Consider the following 24,721-nt stretch of genomic DNA (forward strand, 5'->3'; position numbering starts at 1 on the left):
TTCCTTTTCTTTTCCTAGTTCTTTATTGGCACAAAAATAGTAATGGTTCTCTTCATGAGTCACTGCAAGTAATAGACAGGTGAATGGGCTAAGTTTTAAAAGAAATCGTAATCCCTTCTAATAGCGAAGATGGAATTCAGAGTTGGAGATTCATTTTTACCATTATAGTCCTAATTAAAAAAAACTAGTTTCTCCATATCATAGCATAATTTTACTCTTGCACGTAGAACATGTACATTTTTAACTACTGACAGGAGTGTGGGGGGAGGATTATTGAGAAATCTGTTAGACTTTAGAAAATGTAATTTTCTTGCTGAGAAGTTAGTGTGTACCAGATTTGCAGAATTTACTTTGTGTAGAAAGCATTTTGTTCAAAGTCTGTCTCTGTGTGTGTTTGAAAACTGCTCGCTTAGGGCAAGCAAATGAATTTTGAAGTCTCCCTTTCTTAGACCTTCCTGACAAAACCGATTTTTCTTCTGAGGATAATTTAATTCAAAGCAAATTGTATTTGGTGACTAGTACAATTTTGGAACTCCATGCTTTGCAGTATATTAGTAGCCAAATAATGTAAATTTTATTTTTAATAATAAAACTGATGACTAAGCAAGTGATAATTCTGCCTACTGTTTTTTTAACTCCATGCTCTGATACAACATCATTCTTGGAAGAAAATATAATATATCTGTGAAATGCAAGAGAGAATGACCCTACTGACCATTTCAGAATTCAGTCCTCAGCGATATAAAATAAGACATTTTTAATTCGGAAATCTTATCTTGCAGTTAGGTTGGGGTTTTTTGTTGGTTGGTTTTTTGTTGTTTTGTTTTGGTTTTTTTTATGATTTAGAGTTGAGGCATCTCTCTGCCCATGTTCCTTTGGCAACCCCACCTAACACTTGCCATGAAAATCAAGCTCATTCACAGCTATGGCAAGAGTGGTGGTAGCATCACCTTCTCCCAAACCTCCAAGAACTCAGACCTGGGAAGAGGTAAGACCAAGGCTGGGTGTCCCACTATGTCCTCATGTTTGGGCATGAACTTTCTGCTCATCCTGCCAAAGTATTATTGTGGCATGATCAGGAGTGCCCAAGAGTCATGGAGTCAAAGAGGGAGAGTTTTTGGAGACCCAGAAATTCCCACTAGCTTTAATGGGGGTATCCTGCACAGCAAAGCTCAAGTGCCACAAAGCTGCCTAGTGTCTCCTTCACTGTGGAAAGGCGATTTGGAAAAGTGGTTAATTTTGTTCACAGCTTTAAAGTAAAAGCTGTGTTTTGGGAAAAAAAAAATACTCTGAAGAATTCTGAAACTTTCTAGAGACTTTATTTAGGCCAGCTAAGTTGGAAAAATAAATGGCCCAGTGACTACTTGCTAATTCATCTGCATGTGCAGCTGCAAAATTATTTTCTGTGCACATAGTGCAAAACTTCTTCCTAAATATGAGGTTTAGAGACCCTTTGGGAGTAATTAACTGTAATGCAGAAGCAAATCTGGGTTCATTGTACACACCGCTCATTTAAGAAATGTTTTTGTGCACAAAGCCCATTAGTAAGTTTCCAAAACCTCCATGAACGCTAAACATTTTATTATAGGACTCTGAGTGCTTCTTATTTTACAAAAAATCTAACGTAATCCCATGAATTACATTTAGTTTATGATCCCTGGATAGCAAATTGCTGTTTCACATGTGTGCCACAGTATATTCAAGGGCTAAAATCTGGCTTTTATTTAGTTGTTTATTTAACAGTGATAAAACAGCTTTTTTTCTTGTGGACTATACAAAAAGTTGAGGATATGCTCAACATAAGTTGCATGCTATTGATTTTATTCTACTTACTGGTCAACTTCCATACAGCGTGTGGGTCTTTTTTGTTGTTGTTCCACTAACTGCTTTTCTTCTGTGCTTTTGGTCCTATGCTGTACATGGTTGTTAGGATCCTGACTCTGGTGCAATGGAAATGCAAAGCAAAGCTGATGATTTCATCAGTTGTACAGGATCGGCAGTCAAAATAATTGAGTTCCCGAGGATGTGATTTAGCCAGGATTGGGAATACGTGCCCTTGGCCTCAGTGGGTGTAGGCATGTGCCTGAAGTTAAGAGTATGTTTAATTTGCTGAATTAGGTCAATGCATGAGGCTAATGGACTCCTTCAGAGGCAGCAGCGTGATGCTTTCTGGCCTATATTAGACAGGCAGTCAGGGGATGTAATCTGACTTGCCCTTGTTGTCAACTAATTTGTGAAGAAGCATAAATCATGAGATACTCTGAGGAAATCTATCCTACTGACTCTGTGTGTGATGACAGTGCTGATACTTGCATGTGCTGGGCAGTAGTCCTGGGCAGCAGGCTGGTGGGACTGGGTTTACTGGCCCAGCTGCGTGCTGGTGAGCAGCATGGAAGCACAGCAGCACAAAAACAGATGAAGAAGAGTGCTTAGCTTTTATGAAAGTTTGTCCTTTCTCTTCTCTTAACTGTTTGTTATCTGTTCGTTTGGAGAGATTGACAGCATAACATCCTATAATGTTACCCAATATATATTGCATCTTATCCACCATTTATTTCCCAAGAAAAAACAAACTATAGTCTTTATTATTATAGGAGTGTTAATGATTAACATCTGAGGGTTTTTACAACACCTGCGCTTTGTCTCGGAATATGCGAAATATATCCAAACACTTCCATTTAAGGTGATGATTTACACTGTGCTTTGGCTGCGCTATCTGGATTGGTTGGAATTTCATGCAATTACTATTTTACACAGAGGCAGAGTATCTGTGAAGTGGCTATCAATTGAAACATATTTTGCTCTTCAGACTTGCTTTTGCAGGTTTCACAAAACATTTAATTAGTGATAATCAGCTTTTAACCAGCCAGGCCACACTGATGTGATTCTCTCCCTCTCTCTCCCATAATTGTAGGCATAGTCTGTACCCATAAGATAAATTACTTGCAGTCTGGAGAACATCCTAGCCAGCAGGAAGGGAGAGACTAAGAATGTCATTTGCATGGGGATAAAGAAGGTGTTGTGTATACTGTGATTTCAGTGAAGAATATACATTTTCTTTCCTTTTCAGAATGGTGGACCTAGAAACCAGCTGGAGATTGCAAAGTCTCCTTTCCCTCGAACTTGCTGGTCAGGGGTCATCTTCCACCACACCCAAGGAAACTAGAAGAGCTCCACGCTAACTTCTGTACGGTTTGTTTCACTATGGAAGATCAAATGATTTTCTGGCTCAGGTTTTGTGAAATTCGGCATCTGCCTTGGACCTGCAATTTGGAAAAGGGATCATCTCTGAGGCACGGTTAAGAAACAGAAAAACCAGTCCCAGACGATGAGCACTTTAAGTAGCACTGGAATATTACTCAGCTTAACGACAGTGTCTGTTACGCTGGATTTCAGTTTGCATGGTGGTCTGATGGCTTGGTCCTTAAGCAGCAATTTGACTCTGAATCAGAGTTTGCCTACATCTGATCCTCTTAATGCTTCTGAGAAGGGTGAAGTCTCTCGGATGTCCGTGAGGGAGAAGAACTGGCCGGCCCTCCTGATCTTGGTTGTCATCCTGCTGACCATTGGGGGGAACATATTGGTAATTATGGCTGTGTCCTTGGAGAAGAAGTTGCAGAATGCCACAAACTTCTTCCTGATGTCCTTGGCGGTGGCAGACATGCTGGTGGGTATCCTGGTCATGCCCGTGTCGCTCATTACAGTCCTGTATGGTAAGTGGCTTCCCTCCTTGTTTGACTATATGCTTTTGCAGGGAATCCCCCAAAGCTGCAGAAATCTACTTTGTCCAGTTTTTCATCTGTTGATAACTTGGGGAGTATCAGTGTGGGCTTGGCCATGGGTCTGTGCCGAGGTTCACGCTTGGCTGGGTGAGGGCGGTGCTCTGCTGGGAGCAGAGCTTGTTTCCATGCTGTTGGGAACGACCCATGAACGGTGTCAGCTTTGGTTTTTTTCGTTGCTGAGGCTACCCAGAGAAACTGCAATGGTGAGTTGGCTTTTTACCTTTTGGTTGGACTGCTCCGAAATTAGCTAGGACACAAGAGCTTAGGGAAAAGCTGAGTGTGTTTGTGATTGACCCAGCTCTAAGGCAGGTCAGAATCAGTCCTTGAGCCCCCACTGATATTGGTGGGATCTGAGCAATAACATGGTTAAGAAAGGAGGTTTGCACTAGTAGATTGGCGTTCAAATAAAAGCCTTCACTCTTGACATTTATACCTGAGATTGCCTTGTGCCTTTCAGGGGGTCATTTTGCCTTTCTGTGCCTCAGTTTCTCTATCTCTAACCTGAGAAAATGCCCTCTGTTTCAAAGCACTTCGACATCTGCATGTATAGGTGTAAGCATTTATTACTCCCCTACCGTATTACGGTTGGTGTGTTTGTGCTGAAGTGGGGCATTGCTCCTGCACTCAAGTGTAGAATCACTGCTAGCACTTCACAGAAGTAAAATATCAAATACATCCAACTTTCTCATCTGTCTGAGACTCCGAATCTGATTTTTTCAGTGTGGTTCTAAGACTCTCCATCCCTGGCTATTACAGAGGGGTATTGCATTCGCCTCTGTATCTCTGATCATCATGTTTGTATACTCACGTATCAATATAATGTGTGTGTGTGTGTTTAATAGGTAACAATCATTTTTGAAGTCTGTTTTCAGATTTTCTTTGAAAAGTATTTTAATATTGATATTTCTTAGAAACAAATAATGCTGTTTACTTACGGATTTGATTAGAAATTGGTTTACTGTCCTATAAAGTAAAATGTAGGGATATTTATGTGACTGCTTCCCTTGCCTAAATGATTAAGTTGGACAGAGATTCATTTCTAAAACACATTGATCAAGCATACATAATTCCAAAGCTTATTGATTTAACTCACTGTAGACAAGTTATATATGTGATTTAGGTACAGACCTAGCCATTGAGATCTTATGCATAAAGCTTTTTATTTTGGGCTGTCAGAATAGTTCCATCTCTAAATCTTCTGTGTATTACAACATGTGTATTTTATTTTTAGCATTTTACTCTGGTTCCCTGGAGCTTGAAAAGGAGCATATAAATACTGAATGATTTGGCCTGCACTTGCATAAATTCTGGGTTACCCAGTGACTCTAAAAAGGTGAATTTATGGAAGTGATCTTCCTACATACATACTTTCTGAGTCTTTGGAAACTAATGGAAATGGATTTTCTGTTCTGCCTAGAAAATGATTACTTAAGGTCGTTTAAAGGTGTAAACCATGCTGCATATTTAGAGGCAAGTAAATATCATTGATCTGAGGTGGAATTGTAATTATTCCTCTTTTCTACCAGAGCCCCAGTATTAGCTGTTAATGGCCCAAACACTTTTCCGCAGGCAAACAGCACTAAATAGATTTTTTTTTTTTTTTTTTTTTGCAAAAGCTGTAATTTCAGAACAGGCATGGAAACTTTGTGGAAATACTGTGAGAAATGAGAATAGCTGCTGTTATTTCAGGGGAGCCAGGAGGCCGCCGGAGCTGTGCTGAGTGCTGGCACTGCTCCCTTGGGCCAGCTTGGTAGCCATTGCTGGGCTGGACCAAAGCAAGCATGTTGCCTTCAGGCTTTGTGAGGGGAGGAGGAAAAGCTCCATTTGGGGAAAATGGAGCCTCAGAGAAACTTGTGGACTGATGGATAGGACCCCTGTGAAATCACTTGTCTATGTTATTTAAGCTACTAATTGTTGAAGTAAGCAGCCAGGGTTGTGCTACTCCAGCAGGAAGGGGAGAAGGCTGCCAAAGGGAGTAGAGAAAGTCTGTCCCCTCTCCCGAGTTGTTATTTGCTGATTAATCCTGAAAATAAACACTTGGTTTGATACCCAGAAGCTAAAGGGCATGGACTGACTGGGTATGTCTGAGAGAGGACCAAAGCAAAAAGACTGGCGTTGTGTCAAGGGTATTGCTCCTCTTTAAATCCACCATAACATGCAGATGCCCTTTTCTGGGCATCTAGAAAAATTGTTTAGGATATAAGACTAACAGGGCACATCAACAACCTCAGCATTTGATGGTTCATGTAAATAAAACATGCATGCAAGATCACAGAGGAAAAGCAGGCTAAACCTGTCACTCATCACTACATACAACGTGGACCACATACAGCCATGTCTTCCTCAGCTTCAAGTGTGCTGGAGTCATCAAGGTTTTTCAGATCCTACACCTATTTCTAGTTTTGGCAGGGAGGCGAGACAGGTATCTTGCATATTATATTCAGCTTGGTGGACCAGCTCTTACGGCAACATGAGACAGCAGCTGGAAAGGCTCTTGGCAGAGTCACAACATTAATAAATGCTGTTATTATAACTTGACAGCCTCCAGAGATCCAGCACTTATTCCCAAGTCCGTTTTATCTGGTGTCATAAGTAGCATCTCTGCACCATTGCACACACTGGTTTTGAGGACAAAATCTGGCCTTTTGTGTAAAATGGCATTTCTTGGCTTAGTTTCTTTTGAGCTATAGTTTTTGGAAAAACGGTTCTTCTTCCAGCAGCCTGCAAGCACTCTGAATGCCACAGTGGCCAGTAGGACAATGGACTTCATCTTGTTTTCTAAGAGCTAGAGGTCAGGAAATCCAAACATATACAAATGCTTTAGTAGGTTTTATATTCTGTTTGACATGGTAGCACACAAACCAGTATCGGTGATTAAGGGGGCAAATATTCTCACATCAGCAGAATTCCTCTGAGAGTAACTGGGGTTCGTGGCCATGGACCGATCAGGGAGAGTGTTACTGCTTGGAGACATAACTGAATGTTTGGTCATTTTTACTCTGTATATTTTACCCTGTGCATTCTAGATTGTCTACATATTACAACACTGGGCCGTTTCAAAAGCTGCCATATGCTGTGTGGAGAAACGTACGCAGCACATCTCTTCTAGATTTGTAGAAGTCACTTTTAATTTATGTAATCAGAAAGGAACCTTAAAAAATACGTATAATAAATAGAAGAGTGATGAAGTTACTTTAAAATTTCCACATCAGCTCTCTCAGCCCCAGTGATAAATTTCAGGTGGCAGAGTAGGTTCATTTCCTTACTTTTCAGCTAATGAGGTAGATGAAGTGGATTTCAATTCAAGCATAACCAGAAAATTGAATAGATACCCTCCACAAAGACTTCTGGTTTTCAGTGATTTTCTTAATTAAAAGAAGGAAAAATCAAGTTGTCAGTTAATTCAAGAATCTTATTACAAAGGAAGGGATGGCAGGATGCATCATGCTGGATTTATCACCAATTAGTCCGTGCTCTGATATATTTATCAATTAGTCTTTCTTAAATGTCTTGGACTAATCGATGAGTTGCATTTGACAACTTAGAACGTTTTCCATGGCATGCAGTTCCTAAAGAACTAAACAAATTAGTATGCTAATTAATAAGCATGTATTGAGGAGAGTAAATGAGAAATAAACACTGTGTTTAATCTCAATGGAGAAACTTCTGATTAATTAAAAACACTGGTGTGATAGGGCATCAGGTATTCTGCATGTAATGGAGCTTCTGACAACACATGGAGATTGTCTCCTCACCTTGGAGCATTTTATGGACAAGCAGTGCTGGGTTTGCATCGTGTCTAGGGTTTATGGGCAAGAAAGAGAGGGCTGCTCTTTGTCTACTAAGACTAGTAAAGGAATGCCAGACAATCTCATCAGCTGATCTGAGTGGAAATTACAGAAGGTATTAAACTTTCCCCATGCTAGTGAAACAGGTTCACAGCTGCTAACAAGTTGCCAGAGTGTGGCCAACAAGGGGCCAGCACACTCGTCTGCGACTCCAGGTGCCCAGGCTTGTCTTTTCTCTTTGAGTTTCAAAAAACACTGTAATGCTGGCGGCCTGACGCAGCTTCCAGGAAGGCTGGTACTAGAATCAGCATCCATTAGCCCCAACTGCTGGAGCAGCTTTACATCCAGATTATTGTTGTTATTGATAATTACCATCATTATTATGTGGTGACAGAGATGTGCTGAGCACTTGCGGCAGACTTCGCTGTTTATTCTCCCTGCAGAGGGAAGGGGGGAGCAGAAAGAGCTGTCAGTCAAACAGCCTGTTCTGCAGTCTCATTTCACCTGACCCTGCTTTGCCTTTCTAGGGTGGCACTTGCTATCAGCAGTGAACATCTTGCAGAGAGACCTGATCAGGTGAGACAAGGGCAAGGAGCTGCTGAGTAGGTTCCTGGGCGCAGTTGATACCTGAAAGGACAGATGGAGGGTGCCTGGGGTGTTTGTAATGCCGATCTCCTCGGCAGTGCCAGGGCATGCTGCACACCTTGATGATGCCAGGTGTTTTCTGAAGCTGCAGTAAGGAGTGATGTGTTCCTCCAACAGCTGGGGCCATCTGCTCTGTTGTTGTTGTTTTTCTTTTAAATTTTTTTTTTCCTGCTGATTTCTAGTAATGACTCTTGAGGTACAGGTTAGTATTGACTGCTGCCAACCAGCCACAGGCACCTGTGCCCAAATGCCATGTGGGAAGGATACAAGGAGTTAAATACAGTTATCGTTTTGGCCCTTCATTCTCAAAATAAAAAAAAAAAGAAAAATATTAAATAAGAAGTAATGTTTCTTATACTAGAGTTTCCTTAACTCTTTTGTTGTATTCATGGTTGAGTTAAATGACTGCAGTTGTGTATATGTGTAAGTGACTGTGTCAGTCCACCTGGATTAATTAAGTCATCCCCTCCTGACAAACTCCTGGCTTAGTTTTTAGCTAGTTATTATAAAATCTAGTCATTGGCTTATGACTGACATAGTGAACTGGTGAGATCACCCTGCGTTATTTTGATGTAGCAAGTTGTGCTTAAAATCCATCAATGGTCTGGAAAAATGGCAAACCCAAAATCTGTGAACTGGCAGTAGATGTTTTGTTCATGACCTACAACCCATCACACTGCTTTGGCGTTGTCCTCCCTGTGCCACATTACCCCAGGTGCTTCCCTGTACCAGGGCAGCATCGTCCCACCGGTTCTGGGCTGCTGGACATGCATTTGCACACCTTGGGGAGGACCGAGGGGGTCCCTTTCCTTTCCCACCTGGTTTAACTGCCTGTGTTACTGCCAGCATTAACTGCTGCTCCATGCTCAGCTCTGCTAGCAATGGGATCAGCTGAAATTTTTAGATGTTCTGGGATTTTGGAGCCCTCCCAGCCTCTGGCTGATGGGCAGAGTGGTGCCTGGAGCCAGGGCTGGCGTCATGGCAGTGGAGAGCAGAAACATCATGTTGATAAAAGGAGTGAAAACAAGCATAGTATCACCAAGGCTTCATCCCCAGAGAGCAGCATCTCCCGGCACAGTGGAAGCTTAAGGAGCTCTTTTAGCATGAATATTTATCAGGTTTAGTGTTTGGTCCCTCCTAGGGCTACACAGATACTTACTAATTGGTTGTCTCAATACTATAGTGAAGCTTTAAATATTTTATATGATTGATATTAAGTATTAACATGATTACTGTCAGGAGAAAGGTGAGATCTCACCTTGTTAAAATAATGCCCTTACAAATGTTGCCAGAGGTACACCACCTTCACTCAAAAGGAGCCGGTACGGAGCAGTACCCATTCCCATACATGTTTGTTGCCTCTGATCAGTGAGCTGGGATGGTGGGAAGGAGCAGAGGGAAAACAAGTTGGTTTTATTTTATGGCTTATAATCAGGATCCTCAGAGAGCAGCCGGAAGAGAGGAGAAAGAAAAGCCAGAGACTGGCATAAGAGCAGTGAAGACAAGGCAAATGCCTGCAGCAAAACCCTGGGGGCGAGGGTAAAAGCCATGGGCTGTCAGCCCAGCCACGGTGTGAGCCAGTGCCAGCTGAGCCTCCCAGAGCCTTATAAACATCCACCTCTGCCCTGAGAAAATTGTATTTTGGCAGCAGTTCAGGTGCTTTTATAAGGAAATTATTTCTGGGGATGCGGATGGGCCTTAATTCTCTGACCCCCAGAGGCAAATGCTGTTGTTCTGAATACGCGCCCTGATACCTCGTGCAGGTGATGCTCAGAGAGCAGGATCTGCTCTGCTGTGGACAGGGGTGCTCTGGAGATGGTCCAGGAGCCATGGGGATAGCTGCAGGCATGGGAGGAGGTGCTGGTGAGATGCGCTTCCCTTCAGAAGAGACAACAATGAAAGCAGAGTGGGAATTATTTAAAATCTGTGAAAAAACCCCAAACTACATAGTTACAGGGACCCTAAGCCTACCACCAGCTGCAATGAATATAAGAAAGGAAATAGCAAAACATTGCTGTTATCTAAAATATAGACTAATGTCTTAATGAATGGAAAACCCTGGAGAATGAGTCTGGAGTATAACTGCCAGACCAAATGAGACTAGAGGTCCAACTAGATTATTATTTTTGTCTCTGACAGGGGCCTGAGCAAATAGATTAATTTTCTTGTGCCAGACTGTTACAGAAAAGCCTTCTCAAGGGGGACGTTTCCTCCTAGACTATATTGGCGGGTGTTTGACTTGTGCAGTGTATTATGAGAATTATATTCCCTGGTATCTGTCTGTCTCAAGGTTTTGTTTAGCACTTTGTGATATGATATTCGGGTATCTAGAAATGGTCAGTCATTTTAAAAATCCTGCCAAGTCATGGCCTTAGCCGCATCTTGACTACACCAAGTTCCAGGTGGCAGTTGAAATTTGTATCCAACAGCATGTAGTAGTTTGTTATCTTTTGCCATCAGTAAAATCCATTGGCTGCTATGCTATGTGCTCATCCAGCAGCATTTATTCTCTTTTGAAGTCCCCACAGCTTTCTTGTAACCTCAGCTAACCTAGATAATTCTGTGAAATCTAAAAACACACTACCTCATTGTTCACCCTCTTTCCAGATTATTAAATTCAGATATTGAGTATCCTGCTGCTGAATTTTCTCCACATGAACAACTCCCTGTTTACCTAATGTGACAAATGGGATTAAGTTGCAGCATATCTGTGTTGCTGTTGGGAAAGAAAGCTCTGTATGGTGTGCCCTGAATCCATGTAAAAGCTTCTCTTCTGCTGCTCAAGGTTTAAATTGTGCTTAGAGTGAGAGGAGCCGGGGGGGAATACTAAACAGCCTCTTGGATACTCTCTGTATCCTGTTGAATACGGGACCCTGGTTGTAAAATATTTTGAGGCAGCTAAATGTTAACTTGCGGGATTTTCCAGAGCCCCTGAAAATATCACGCCCTATGATGACACTCTGCTTGGTCACGTTTGGAAATCTCATTAGGACCCTACGTAGCTTTAGCTTGTGTTGGTGGAAAACTGATGGCTTCTGGTCCAAGTGAGAGTCAAAGGCTGAAGAGCTGAAATCAGCACAGGACTGGAGCGGCTGAAGATACCTGGCAAGAGGAGGGACTGATGCTGCATGCCCTTTCTCAGCAGTGAGTGAATTTGATCACTTGTATTAGCATCAACCTCTTCCAAAACACTTTGAGTAGGAGCCTTTAGCTTTTAATTGTTATATAGAAAGCTGGCTTTGCTCCATACACATAGATGTCTTCATTTAATTTCTGATCTCATCTGAGATTATCCATACCTTGGTTTTGGCTTTTTATCTTGGGGGGGGGGGGGGGGGGGTTGGTTAAATTTTCAATGTTGGACTTTGCACAATAAACACTGGAAGCCAGACTAGTGGGGAAAGTGTCATCATCTCAGCAGTGTAAAGCACTTTGAAATAAAGACCATAGTGCTCCACGGTACTTCGGTCATCTTCTTGCTACTCTTATTAAGGCAGATTTTTTTTTTTTTAAATTGTCACAGGAATTTAACTTATTCTGCCTTTTGTTATTCTTTCTCATTATTTTGACATGTCTTTTTATTGATGTCTTGTCTGAAAATCTCCTCAAGGTTTTTGTATTCTTTTGTTATGAGAGATGAGAAATCAGATTTGATATTTGCAGAATGGCACCAGTATGAGCTGGACGCAGTCATTTGAACACTTATTTTGTCTAACTGATGAAATTCCACTTGTTCATCCAAGGAGCAGCCCCATTCCCAGAACTTTCACAACAGGCAGGTTGTGTATGACTCTAGTGCAATATTTTCCATTGAGGTAAATACTTCATATGAAATTAGCATGAATGCCTTATCTTTCTTTGTGTCTTTCATTTTTTCAATTTCATAGGAAAAAAAACTGCTGGACACTCTTCTGGAAGGCATGTTGCAGTCTTGTAGTAGCTATGCAAAATAAAAAATTGTTAAAAAAAAAAAAAAAAAGCCTAGCCCTTGGTGAAGGTGGGTTGAGGTATTTGATTTTTTTTGTTGTTGTTGTCTTCCTCTCCAAGAAGTCATGAAACAATCCAAAGAGGATTAAGAATATTGGTTGGACCAGGAATGAAGAGGAAGCACAACTGATGTCAAACTATGGATGCAGTTAAGTGACAAAAGGGGTTTATGTGGGCACAGCCACCCCCTGATAGAGACACACAGGGCTTAAACTTGGTTTTGCTTTCAATGAAATAACACGTCACTGGTAACATCTGTACTGATTGTTCCTATTGTCTGGGAACATTCATTTGGCTGAAGTGGCTTCTTCATACACTCCTTTCTAAGCCCCCTTGAAGTTTTAGTCCTTGTCAGGTTGAGTAAGAGAAAGATCAAAACCAGGCAGCCCATAAAACTGGAGAAGGATCGTCTCCACCTCTTCCATGATGAGCTGCTGCTGTGCTATGTAAAACAAGACATACAGACAGCACTGATGGTGAGGTTCTGGTCTAGGAAGGAGACAGTGAAAAGTTTCCTGGTCAAGCTTATATCTTAGCTCTTTTTCTGCTGAGTTTCTCCTTTTGAGAAAATGCATGGATTTTGGTTTCAAGGCTTGCAAGCAAGGGAGCAATCCATAAATAGATTGTATAAATTCAAGGAAACGAGTCAGGAAAGTCTCTGCTGCCTGCAGAAAGACTGTTGTCAATTGGGAGGTTTATTTTAATTATGTTAAAGCATTACTTTGAGTTGGATTTGGCTTCTGAACAATGTGTCAACCTAAAGTTGGGTAGAGCAAGAAGTGCTACAGAGTGCACTTAGCTCCTCTAGAAAGTAGTTTTGCATCACTTCTAACATCTACAGGATCTGTCTGTCTTCTAGTAGATTAAATTATAACAGTGTTCAGTGTTTGACCTGCCATCGCTGCTTTGGGCAGATGGTAATGTCTTTTATCAGTAACCGAGCTGTTTTTTCAGTGTGTGCTGCAGCTGCACAGACAGATTTAGAAAACTTGTCACTTTTAATATAATAGGAACTGGCCCCATAAAAATTCAGATTTTAGTAAAACCTTGTCTTGCATTATAAATTCTTCCTAAAAAATCCTGTGCTACCCACTGTAAATCTTCTGCATGGAAGGTCTTTTTTCTCCCTCAGGACAAATATGTCCCTTCCTTAGCAGGCCTCTGTGTAGCAACAGCAGCTGGTAAATTTGCAGCATTATCATGGCAAGCAGGATGTGACAGCCAGGAATATATTTCAGAATAGCGGGAGGGAGAGGAGCAGGCAGGGCTTCCTGGTAGTGCACCCTAAGTATCGTTTCAATTGCATCCTTGGAGATCCTGTGCCCCACAAGAAAGGATTGCAGGCAGCTCCTTGTGTCACCAATTGCCACTGTGGTTGCCTGGCAGGATGATTTGAGTCTTTCCTCCAACCCATGTGAGAGCGCACAGCCACACCAAACCCCAGCCCAGGCCATGCTCTTTGCTGTGTGCGATGTGGAGGGGCCAAAGTCAGAGCAAGTATTGCACAGCAACGATGCATAGGTGCAACCAACCATAACTATCACCTAGCCTCTGATATTTTGATATCCATCTTACCTGCCATCTGTTACCTGAGGTAGGACAAGTGAACTGGGTGTTAATAACTGGCTCTAATGAATGCACAAGTGTCCCTCCTGGGCTCTAGGCAAGGCTTCATTAACTTCGGTTATGGACGTGAAGGTCACGTTCCACAAGGTGTACTGCTCTGCGCTTTCCTTCTGAAAATGAACGCTGTTACTCTTCATTATGTGCTCTGGAAGCAAATGCTTTACTCAGTGAAGCTCCCTCTCCTGTAGCTGCTCTGCTGTAGCTTGTGGGAGCCTGAGCTCCATTGTCCTACGCACCACTTGATGCCTTGTGCTGCAGAAAAGCAGGGAGCCAGGGCCTCTCTCTGGCCGCTGCTTTGGAGACACGTAGCATCCTGAGCGAGTGTGTCATGGCAAATAAAACTGCTCAGAGTGCTTTTGTCTAATTACATTTTTGATTAAAATATGGTGCGTTGCCAAAACCAAAAACGCTGTAGAAGTGTATCCATGTCTACAGCACTTCTCCTGGGAAGCTGGAAGAGGAATGGGATTATTCTCATTGCTGGTGAAGTATTTTTGCAGCATGTGGGAGTCCGAGTCCCCATTCTGCCAGCTTCATGATGATCTGTTGCGCAAAAATTAAAAATTTAGCCAGTAACATAATAATCAGTAGGGCGTATTGGACTATATTTCAAGCTATAAAGTAGAACTTCTGTCTTGAAAATGTGTATTTTTCTAGCATAACCTACTCTTGCAAAAATCTTCAAAGGTTCTCATGTTTATTCTAATGCTGAATGAAAACAAATTTCCAACCCTGTAACACTGCTGAGAAACTCAAATGCTGTCCTTCAGCGTGCTCAACAGCAAAAGCCACGCTAAGGCCGTGAAGCTGTGAGATCCAGCCTGCAGTTTGCAGGTGTGTGCTGTGAACTGGGCAGCTCTCTGGAGCCTGTGGGAAACAGGAGCCGCTTTCTGTAGTCAGCAAGTGCTTTCCTCCGAGGAAGGAGCTCAGCACATCCATCTCTGACAGCAATGAAAAGGGCTGTACCTGAGTTCCCAGGACGCACCAACTCGCATATTAGCTCCCTACAAGCTTCTTGCCCATCACTTCGGCATTGCTCAGGTTCACTTGCATGTGGCAAGTCTCGTCTCTTTTTTTTTTTTTTTCCAGGGGGAGAGGCAGAGGACCCCTTGCCTTAGGTCTCTAATCTTGCTTCCCATACTGCTGACCTCTGGATGATGTAGCAAAGGGTTTGCTGTTGCAAAGAGGATTTTCCCCAGAGTAAATCAACACCAGCCTTAAGAGACAGTTTGAATGGCACATTTCTTACCTGCTGTGGGTAGGGCCTGGCAGTTTTGTGCCAGGTCCTTATGACTAATTTGAGCTCAGCTGTAATCCACATTGTGGAGCATCAGTTTATGGGACTCTGAAGACCAATTTCTGCTGTCAGATACAGAGGCAGAACTGTTACTATTTAATTTTTTACCACCTGCCTTTCTTGTTATTTCTTCACTCTGTGCTGCCTGTATATCATCTAGCTCTGGGTTCAGCCTGCTTCTCGGTGTAGGCAGAGGTGTTCTTTATTACCCTCCCTGTGCTCATGTCTATGGACAAGAGGGTCTTGTCCTTATGCCAGCTTTAGGAGAAAACACCAGAGAACAATAAACATTTCACATTTGTAAACGTGCTTTTTTGCTCCTCCTAACCTCTTGCTATTAAGCAAACAGCTACTTTACCTACTGTGGGTTAATAGAGCCTTTAGCCTGTGGTCTGCCGGGGATGATAGTGCTGCACGTGGAGCTCAGGCTGCTCAGTCCAGCACGGATGAACACAGCATAAACACTTCCAACAGCTTCTGTTAATGGTAGCTTTCGTCATGAGGACTGGTCGTGGAGAAGGCTGTATGGCTGCTAGAGCATTTATTGATTGGAGACCCTTTGAATCTGCTTGTGTTAGATTTAATTAAATAACATCCCTCCAGAGACGTCGAAGGGATCACGGGACCCCTGAATAAGCACTGAGAGCAGGGTGCACATCAGCGGGTCAGGGGGCTGTGCCAGCATCCCAGCCTGGCGGTGGTGGGTGTCAGGTGTGAGCGAGCCACGCTGGCACCACTCGATAGTCTCAGCCCATTGCAGCACTGCTAGGCTGAGAGCTAATCCTGGCCTTTTTCAGGAACATGTGCTTGTGGCCCCAGTTTTCACAGATTGTGAGGGATGCTGCAGAGACTCATTGTTTGCCCTGTGGGTTTGATAGGCTTTTTTGCAGACAGAGCCTCTTGCAGAAAGGCCTGAACAGAATTGGCTGTGCTAATCTGGAAAATGCTGCATGGAAGCATGAATCCATATTTCTGAGATTAAAAGTGACCTGTCAAGTAGAAAAGAGAACTCTTTTTTTTTTTTTTTCCTAAACGTAGAAGAATGAAAAACAGGAATGCTAAAGAACACTCTAGATTTTATTTTCTAAATGTGCTACTGCCTCCTTTGCTTTGATCAGTGGCAGCAGGCTGCAGGTAGGTAACATTGTGTGATTTTTTTTCCCCCTGTGCTTACAGGTGGACCTAGGGAATGGCTTCCTACAAAACATACTAGCGGAGAACCTGACCATGCTAAAGTGAGTAGGAACATTGGCAGCAAGTTCAAAGAGGCTGGAGTGTTTGCCAGAGCACTCCTCTGCCTCCTCCAACCCTCTTTACATTCCTCCTGCCTGGTCATGACTGTAGCTCTTGGCAGGATTATGGCAGCATCCTTCATCTAGAAAGGTCCCAGATGTTTTGCTGCTCTCCTCTGAGTCTAAGGAAATCTCTTCTGCCACTGCAATGCAGCTCCCTTTGTGGCATTGCTGTTTATTAGGTTTCAGCACCATCACACAAAACATGAGCCATTCTCCTGTTAGAGCTTTATGGTACATATAGGTAAGAGAAATGAGCTGGCATTTGTCTGAGTAAGATGACCTGATGCTGCGCCATGTGAAATGTTCAGCTCAGTGCTGAAATGTGCTCCCAGCCTGTGAGGGGCCTGATCCTGAAGTGTAATTCCATGGGCATTCACTTGCTTAATGTGGTTTGGGATGAAAGCTTCTTGTGATTGCCTTTGCCTTGGCTTTGTGAGGCTGGTTTTCCCTAAGGCGCTTCTGTTCCATGTTTCCTGCTGGAAAAGGAGTGAAGTCCTCTTTTCTGAGTTGGCTGACACTGTTGAGGTGGGTTTTTTTGTTTATTTCATTGGTTTTGGTTACAAAATAAGAATTTAAAAAAGGCAGAGGAAGCAAATTCACCTTAGAGAAAGAAATCATATTTTGCTGAGCAACATGATCCAAATAGGAAAATGAAATCACAAAGAGGTTCCGAGGAGAGTTTCCTGATCCCACAGGACTACAGGAGTGAAAAGGACTTTCTGACTCGCTGCGTCCTGTTGTTTGCTACTAAGTATTAGTAAGACACTGAGCTACTGCAGTCATATCTTACATCTTCCAGAGCCTGTTTCCTTTCCGGTCTGCCTGCTGTTGGGATGCTGAAGCCAGGATCTGTATGTGTCAGTGTGTAGCAACAGAAAGCCATGACAAATCTCTGAGCACCTTATTACAAAACCAAAAATTCATCTCTTTGCCAACCTCAACTTTCTTGCAAGAAACAGGTTTTAAATAGAAAATTTTAACACTGCAGTGTGAAAAAAGCAAAGCCTCTGTGTACCTTTGTACTTTGTAAGAAGTAAATGTGCTTTGCAACTTTCCTTCAAAAGTTGATAAACTGGGCTGCTTCCCCTTTGCGATTTTATCCAAGAGAACTTGTTATCAGTATTTCCTCTCTCGCAGCTCTGCCAGGGCACAAGAAGTCATTGCTAGGTCAGCTAGGCACATCATCTCTAAACCATTTAAGGCTGTGGTCTGAAATAAAGCCAGAAGCTAATTGGTAACAAGAGCGGGTTGCAGAGCAGGTTTCTGTAACGAACTCTCGGTGGGCACTTGCTAAGTGGAGGCAGGTTTTTTGCACCACTTCCAGCTCCACAGCTCAGCTTGAGATGTGGTCTCACCCTAAAACATGCCATGGAAGCAGTCTTAGGTAAGCACTAATCCCGTAAAATATCACCCAGGCATCTTGGTGAGGATGTTTCCTTGGATGCAGCCTCTACAAACATGGCAGAAAAGACGGGCAGAGTCCACCTTTGTCCTCCTCCTGAGTTCCTGAGAGGTGAAGGGAAATGTTAAAATACTCTAGATGATTTCAGCGGATTATCTCCTACTTACACAAGTTGAACATATGGCCTTATATTTTTCTAATTTACTAACAGCATGTATGCTGCATCCAATCAGGGAGCTATTTTTGATATTTTAGGTACTAAATTGGACGTGCATGTCTGGCCTGCCTGGTGTAATGGAGAATTGCCCATCCAAAATAAATCTTTTATGTTCAAGTATGACTCATTAGAATGATTTTGAATGGCACACATTGCTGTTATTTAATGCAGATAAAGATTTAAATCCAATTATATTTTTTATTTCATCCTTTTGATAAAAATTTTTGGAAGATGCAATGGGTTTTAAAATTCATAGGAGTGTAAAGCCCCCAAAACCTGGAGTGTGTATAGTTACATTTCTGTTTTACAGGAATACTGATGTCGGTTTAAATACAGCAGCAGTTTTAATGCTGTCGGTGCAATCTTCTCAAGCCCAATTTGCTTCTAGATCAGTGAAGCTAAATGTGCTTTAAAATGCATGAATCTTTGTTTACTTTTTATGACAGTAGCCTGTTAGATCCAGTAGTAGCTTTGTAAGTGCATTGCCTCATTGTAATCAACTTTTGTGAGCTTAGTTGAAAAGAAATACAAACTTACATGCTTTGTAGCAAACCAGAAATTGATACAAGACAATGAGAAAAGCAGAATTGTTATATATAAAAAGAAAGACCCTATGATGATAAACTCTTCCAGAGATAAATTTGCTGCTTTATAAAGGTGCCAGCCGGATCACCAAGATAACAAGTAAAATGAAGGCAGCTAATATGTTTCGCACAGACAGATTTAGCCTCATCTGAAAGGAAGAACAGCACCACCTCCGGGCACTGGGGCCATGTGAGACATGGCCGTCCAGGGTCTTCCTTAGGTATGTTTAATCCCCTATTCTTAAATTTTAAAACGAAGAGAAAGGATTTAATCAGAATTGCAGACATTTTACCAAGACTGAGTTTATTTTAGTCTATGTAACTGTACATGCGTATTTACCTGTGATAGCTTCTTACAGGGACTTTATCTTACAGAGATGGATGCTAGTCCCAGCCTGAGTTTGGCTTCAGCTGTAGCTCAGGCTTCCCTCATTCTCACAATCTATTGGCCAACCACACCACAAAGCCTGGTGCTCAAGCAGCATCTGCTCAGTGAGAAAGGGAGCTGCTTGTGAACTGACATTTGTTTCTATTGATTTTTGTAAACAGTGTGATTTTTTTTTTTTTTTTTTTTGAAAGGGGAGGCGGAAGAGAGAGAGGAATAGTAAATTTTACGGAATAGCAGAGTGGAAAGGATAGCAACTCCTCATAATCTTTACCCAAACATTAACTTAGGAAAGCGGGAAATAAAATATTTTCCATTTAGAAGCATTATATGTGTGACCTCGAGTTTAAAACAGAGATGTGACCACAGCAGCCTGGCCTGAGCTGTGACAGAGGAGTGCTTCTCAATAGCTTCATCCATTCTGTCCATCCCGAACACCCCATACCAGTTATTACTTTTACTTCTGTTTTCTCTTACCCATAAAAGCCCTTGCTTCCCCTACTAGAAGGCGCCTGCAGCTAAATCTAGCAACACTTTCACACACCAAATATCTAGGACATATTATCTCATGCTGAGAACTTGCTATCTCTTCTCACTCACCCCAGCAGAATGAAACTGGGATGAGGAACTAGTTAGTAGCATGTGTTTCTCAGCACTTGCCAAAGAGCAGTTATAATTTCCAGGAACGGTCCTACTTGCAGTCTGTTGTAAAGATTACCATATGGCTCATTTTCCTGTACTAGCTGCAGCTGCAGATATTGGAGAACGTAAGGGGAAATGCAGAAGGACGCCAAGGATGGTCAGCTGTATTTCTGTACTCTGTCTTGACTTCATGTGAAATTGAAAAACTCCTTCATCCCTGTTCTGTTTGGAAATTATGATCTGTATTCACTGGGGAAGTCTGTTGCATGCAGATAGATGCCTCGTGTCAGCATTTTGGTGCTTGGTATGTTTGTGTACATCCTATCGTATTTGTTGCTTTTACTGTATTACATTATGAGCAGCCTTCTGTGAAAGTAAGTATGATTTCTTTTCAGCGTATAGTAACCTTAATGTTCTTTATGTGATTAGTACAATAATATAGTAATTTCTTGCCTAAGGGCTCAACCTCAGTGATGGGGACATGCCAAGACCCCGAGGAACAGACTACTGCATTTTTAGAAGAGGTGCATGTAATGGGTCAACCCAGCCTTTGAGCTCAAAAGTATGGAAAAATCACTGCCATTGTGCAGGCCAGTACATATATAGACAGCTGCTTTACACAAGATGGAAAGAAATACAGAGAAGCAAGGTGAAATTACTGAAAACTACGTAGATATATTGTAAGACAAATATACCAATGTAATACATTAGTTTGAATTATGAATGTTTCCAGGATTGGGTCAATTAACTCAGAATTAACTCAAATTTTTCTTCTACTTCCTTTCACATCTGTCTGTTGAATTGATATCATTAAATTCTACTCAGCAAATTATGATTTTAATGTCTCTCTCCAATTCACATGACATATCCCTTGAAATTCTGGTCCTAGAGTTGTCTAATATTCATTAAAATATGCGCAAATACCCTTGTAGGTTAGTTCACTTCCCTGAGACCTAATGGTAAGACTAGCATTAAGTTCCCACTTTGTGTTTTATCAGCACATGCTGGGAAAGAGGCTCTGATGTGATTCATCTGCTTGCATGGTAATTAAATGGAAATTACATTGATGGAAGAGGGGCCACATGCCAATTGCTCTGCCTTGCACTAATTTGCATGCTGCCTCATTGATGCAACACAACCCTTTTCTGAATGGACAACTCACAAGAGAAACAGAATGGATCCTCACTAACTTTTCTGCCAAAATTGTCATTAAAGATGCTAATGAGATGAGGGGAATTTGTGCATGAGCCTATCATGGAGCCTACGCCGTGATTACCAATATGTGCTATATCAACATTTTGGTTTCATGCATTAGTTTCAAATATATATTCCATTTTTCCAGCCTCCTCTGTGTTTTCTGGTTGTAATAAGTCTTGCTGTTGGAAAACTTTACTATTCCTGCAGGAACTCTGATAAGCACAGTGACAGCAGTGGATTTAGTGAATGAATCTCTCCTCCGAGATGCCATCTCAGTTCCTAGATGAAAAAGGTTCAGGACTACAAAGTTCAATGAGTAATGCACAAACATGAATTACCTAGTTCCTCTACCAGCTCTTAAGTATGAAATTTTATGGGCAAGGCAAGACGGTCGATAAGGTTCTGTTGATTCTCTTATTTTTTGGGCAGTTTGATTTCCATTCCTGTTGGCATGTTGGCAACAGTCTGTCTTCTCCAGCTGGGCTTGAGTTATCGGGACAGACCAGTTGTTACCCTGACCAATCTGTTTCCACCTTCTGATGTATAATTTTTTTTTTGCAATGTGTTTATTTTAGGTAAGTTTTGGGTGTTTTGCTTGTTTTTATAAAAGTCTATTTCCATCCCCAATCAGAGGCAGCAGCTGCAGAAAAAGGTCTTGATGGTGTTTGACCTGGTATGACAGGCTTTTACCATACCTATTTGGCACCCGCTGGGATGCAGAAGACTGTAAATGCATGTCTGACACCTATGAATATTGATGGCTGGTTTTAGGAGGCAGCAGAGCTCTGTCTTTACCTCTGCATATTTGTTCTGAATGGTAACTACTTCTCACTCTGCTATTTAAATTTTGAATTTTTTGGGTAAAACTTTGAATTTGCCAGTTAAGATTTTGTTGATTCCTTCTGATCAGCTGATCTGAAATGAACGGAAAGAGAGATTGCATTTTAACACAGTAGAAGCCAAAAGTCATGAGTCTACTTTAGTGTTAAAATCTAGCTAGCTGTCTCCATCCCAGATGCATAACAGCAGAACCAGGTTATTTGTTTGATACAAATGGTGAGTTGATGTTGATAAGCATGAACACAGGAAAAACAACTTCCAAGATGAAGTCCTTTAAACATACCCTTTACATCTTTATCTACTTTCTGTACTGATTTTTCCAAGCTTTTTCTAGTCCATATTGGGCTAAGTACCTCTTGTATCTTGGGAGTAACTAGTTCTACTACAGCACCCATATTACTCATTTACATTTGTTAAATCTATGGCAACACTTATTTTATTACCTTTTTCTAGATTATTATGTTAACATGTTATTTTATGATCAGAGTTATCCCTGGTTTTGATTTGTAATCAAGTGCAAGATTACACTGTAATAATAGTATAACCATGATAATAAAATAACGTTGCACTTGATTACAAAGCAAAAACAAGTCTATCAAAAAAACCCAATGGTATAACTTAACTAAATATCATTTGTTTAGTTTCCTTTTCCACTTCATGAGACCACTATAATTTTCTGGGTAATAGTATTCTTTCTAATATATCAGCACACCCACACTTCATTTATCCATATTAAATTAAACTTCTACTTCATGTTAATGGAACTTGCAATAGGCCTACAATTTCTGCAAAACTCAAAAATAAAGGAGTACAACTGTACCCAGATGGTGGTCATATGTTAAGTTTCACTTTGCCTCTGATGTTACCCATCTGGAATATGTTCCACATGCCAAAACATTGTTATGGGAAATGGGATCACCTCACCCTGCCTTGCTGTTTTCAACACAGACCTCAGGATTCAAAACTGCGTACCTGCATCATTTGTCAGAGAGAGACATAAAGTCAGGCAGGATTGATGTTGCTGCCTGTTTGTTTTCTTTTTTCCTGAGGGATATCACCTGAATTCCAGCACGTGAGGATGAACTATGGGTTGGCATAGTCTGAGGCAATTCTAAATCTTGGGATCTGCTAAGAAAGCTGTGCTGAGCGTGGTCTTACATGTCCTCATGCAGCAGTTTGACAACAATCTGACATTTTATAGGCTGTAAATGCTGCAGTGTGATAATCTAAGATTGGATAATTATAATTAGATAATTAATTCAAATAATCTAAGATTATGCACCATAATCTAAGATTAGTTCTTATACCAACTTCAGATCTTTTAAGTAGACTCTGTTAGTAGTGAGCAGTTTTAATTAGCAAAGAGTTGTGTCCAAAATGCTTACAAGAATGCAAATCCTTAACATTGTATTATGTAGTTTTACACGTTGGGCTGTCACACCAAGTAACAAATCGGTTGCTTGGAGTAAAGGGCTGATTTAAAATCACAGGGCAGTAGGCTGGTTGGGGGTGTATCAGCTCTGTCGGGCAGGATTGGGGTGAGCGGGGGTACAGAAACACCATGTTTATCGATTGGTCAGTGCAGCTTCGGCCGCATGCAGCCTTCCCAGACCCCTGCTTTCCCAGTGTTACTTTGGATGCTTGGATGCTGGTGACAGGGTGACCTGCCCTGGTCATGGCAAGGGGGCTTGGGATGAGGCAGTCTTCTCTGAGTATCATGCCCAGATGGGAGGTTGGTTCCCAGCTAGGCTGAACGCATCAAATCCCACGGGAGGGCCAGGAGTTGAGTCTCTCAGCCGTAGCACTGGCTGCTCCTGGGCTGAAGGCAGAACGAGCCTGCAGGCCTCTGCAGATGAGAAAGGGAAAAAATACTACAACATGCTGAGGTGAAGTCCGCAAGCCTTCTCCCCCCTGAGGCTTAATGTAGAGGCATCCCCAGACTGTGATTCTGTCCATACTTCCCCGCAGAGAGGTTCGATTAAACATGAGCATTTAAAGTCTGTATTTTCTTGCGGTGATAGAAGTGGATCAGATAACACCAGGGCATGTCCATGTCCTGCAGGTGTTGGGGCTGCCTAGGAAAGCCTCCTGTGCCACTGATGGAGAAATGGGCTTTCCAGCAGGCACCACACTGTCCAGCTTATCTGCCAATGAAGCTTCCAGACCTCCTCCTGCTGTGGAAAATTATTTTCCAGGCCTGTGAAAGGAGCCTCCAGGGTTGCTATGGCCTGGCAAAATAGGGAAACATCTAAATATTGTGGGATAACAGGGGAAAGAAGTGGGGAAGGACAGCTGGGTAATTAAGGTTGACCATGGAGGGAGGGACTCCAGACTTTGAAACATTGTACTGGAAGATAAAGGCTACTGAAATGTTATTTTTCAAGTATTGTGCAAGATTTGAGAAGAGCTCAAGCAATTAAGTAACTTGGTCTAGTTTAGCTGCGCTTGTCGGCTTCATCTCATTTCTACATCCTATTCCTCAGTCAAAAGAAAGTTATCAGGAAAATTCCCCCAAAGTGTAAGTCTGGGTTGGACCGCTGAAAGAATCCTGGTGGATAACTGTACATTTCTGGGTGCAGTCTGGGCGTTGTTTGCACACTCACATGGTTCAGCAGGTTCTTCCTATAGAGTATGGAATTGATTAGCAATACATGCATTTTCTAGATTGCTGCTAGAAATATTTAATTAAATATTTGAATGTTGTTTATATACTGGACGAATTCTGTTCCACCCCTGTTTCAGGGAAGGACAGTGATTCTTCATTGCATTGCCTTTTAATTGGAGCAGGTTACACATGCAGATTGCTATGCAGGGTTGGCACATGGTGGCCATTAAACTCCTAGAAAGCAGTGGTGCTTGCTCACATGTTCACAGATTTCCTTGTGACTACTGCATATGTAATAGTGTTCGCTAGTAAATTATTTCCTTGAGAAAGCTACTGAAGGTGCTGTTCTATCACCTTTCAGACTCCCACAGTGAAAGTTTCCAATGTGACAAACTCCAGCCTGACACTTCTCCTATAATGAACGATGTA

At 41.9% G+C, this 24,721-nt stretch overlaps 1 protein-coding gene across 14 annotated transcripts in view; it reads left to right on the forward strand.

Annotated features, from left to right (window-relative positions):
• Positions 1 to 24,721, forward strand: part of HTR2C (5-hydroxytryptamine receptor 2C) — a 245,429-nt gene that overhangs the window by 195,265 nt on the left and 25,443 nt on the right. For all 14 annotated transcript variants that reach the window (XM_087748938.1, XM_087748928.1, XM_087748935.1 and 11 more), the window contains one exon: positions 3,071 to 3,713. In XM_087748938.1, the coding sequence (XP_087605064.1) occupies positions 3,329 to 3,713 (385 nt within the window). In that variant the 5' untranslated portion in view covers positions 3,071 to 3,328. The remainder of the gene's footprint in view (positions 1 to 3,070; positions 3,714 to 24,721) is intronic.

Source organism: Nipponia nippon, unplaced genomic scaffold (assembly GCF_047370975.1).
Source record: "Nipponia nippon isolate SJK-2023a ecotype South Korea unplaced genomic scaffold, ASM4737097v1 scaffold_12, whole genome shotgun sequence".
Lineage (NCBI taxonomy): Eukaryota > Metazoa > Chordata > Aves > Pelecaniformes > Threskiornithidae > Nipponia > Nipponia nippon.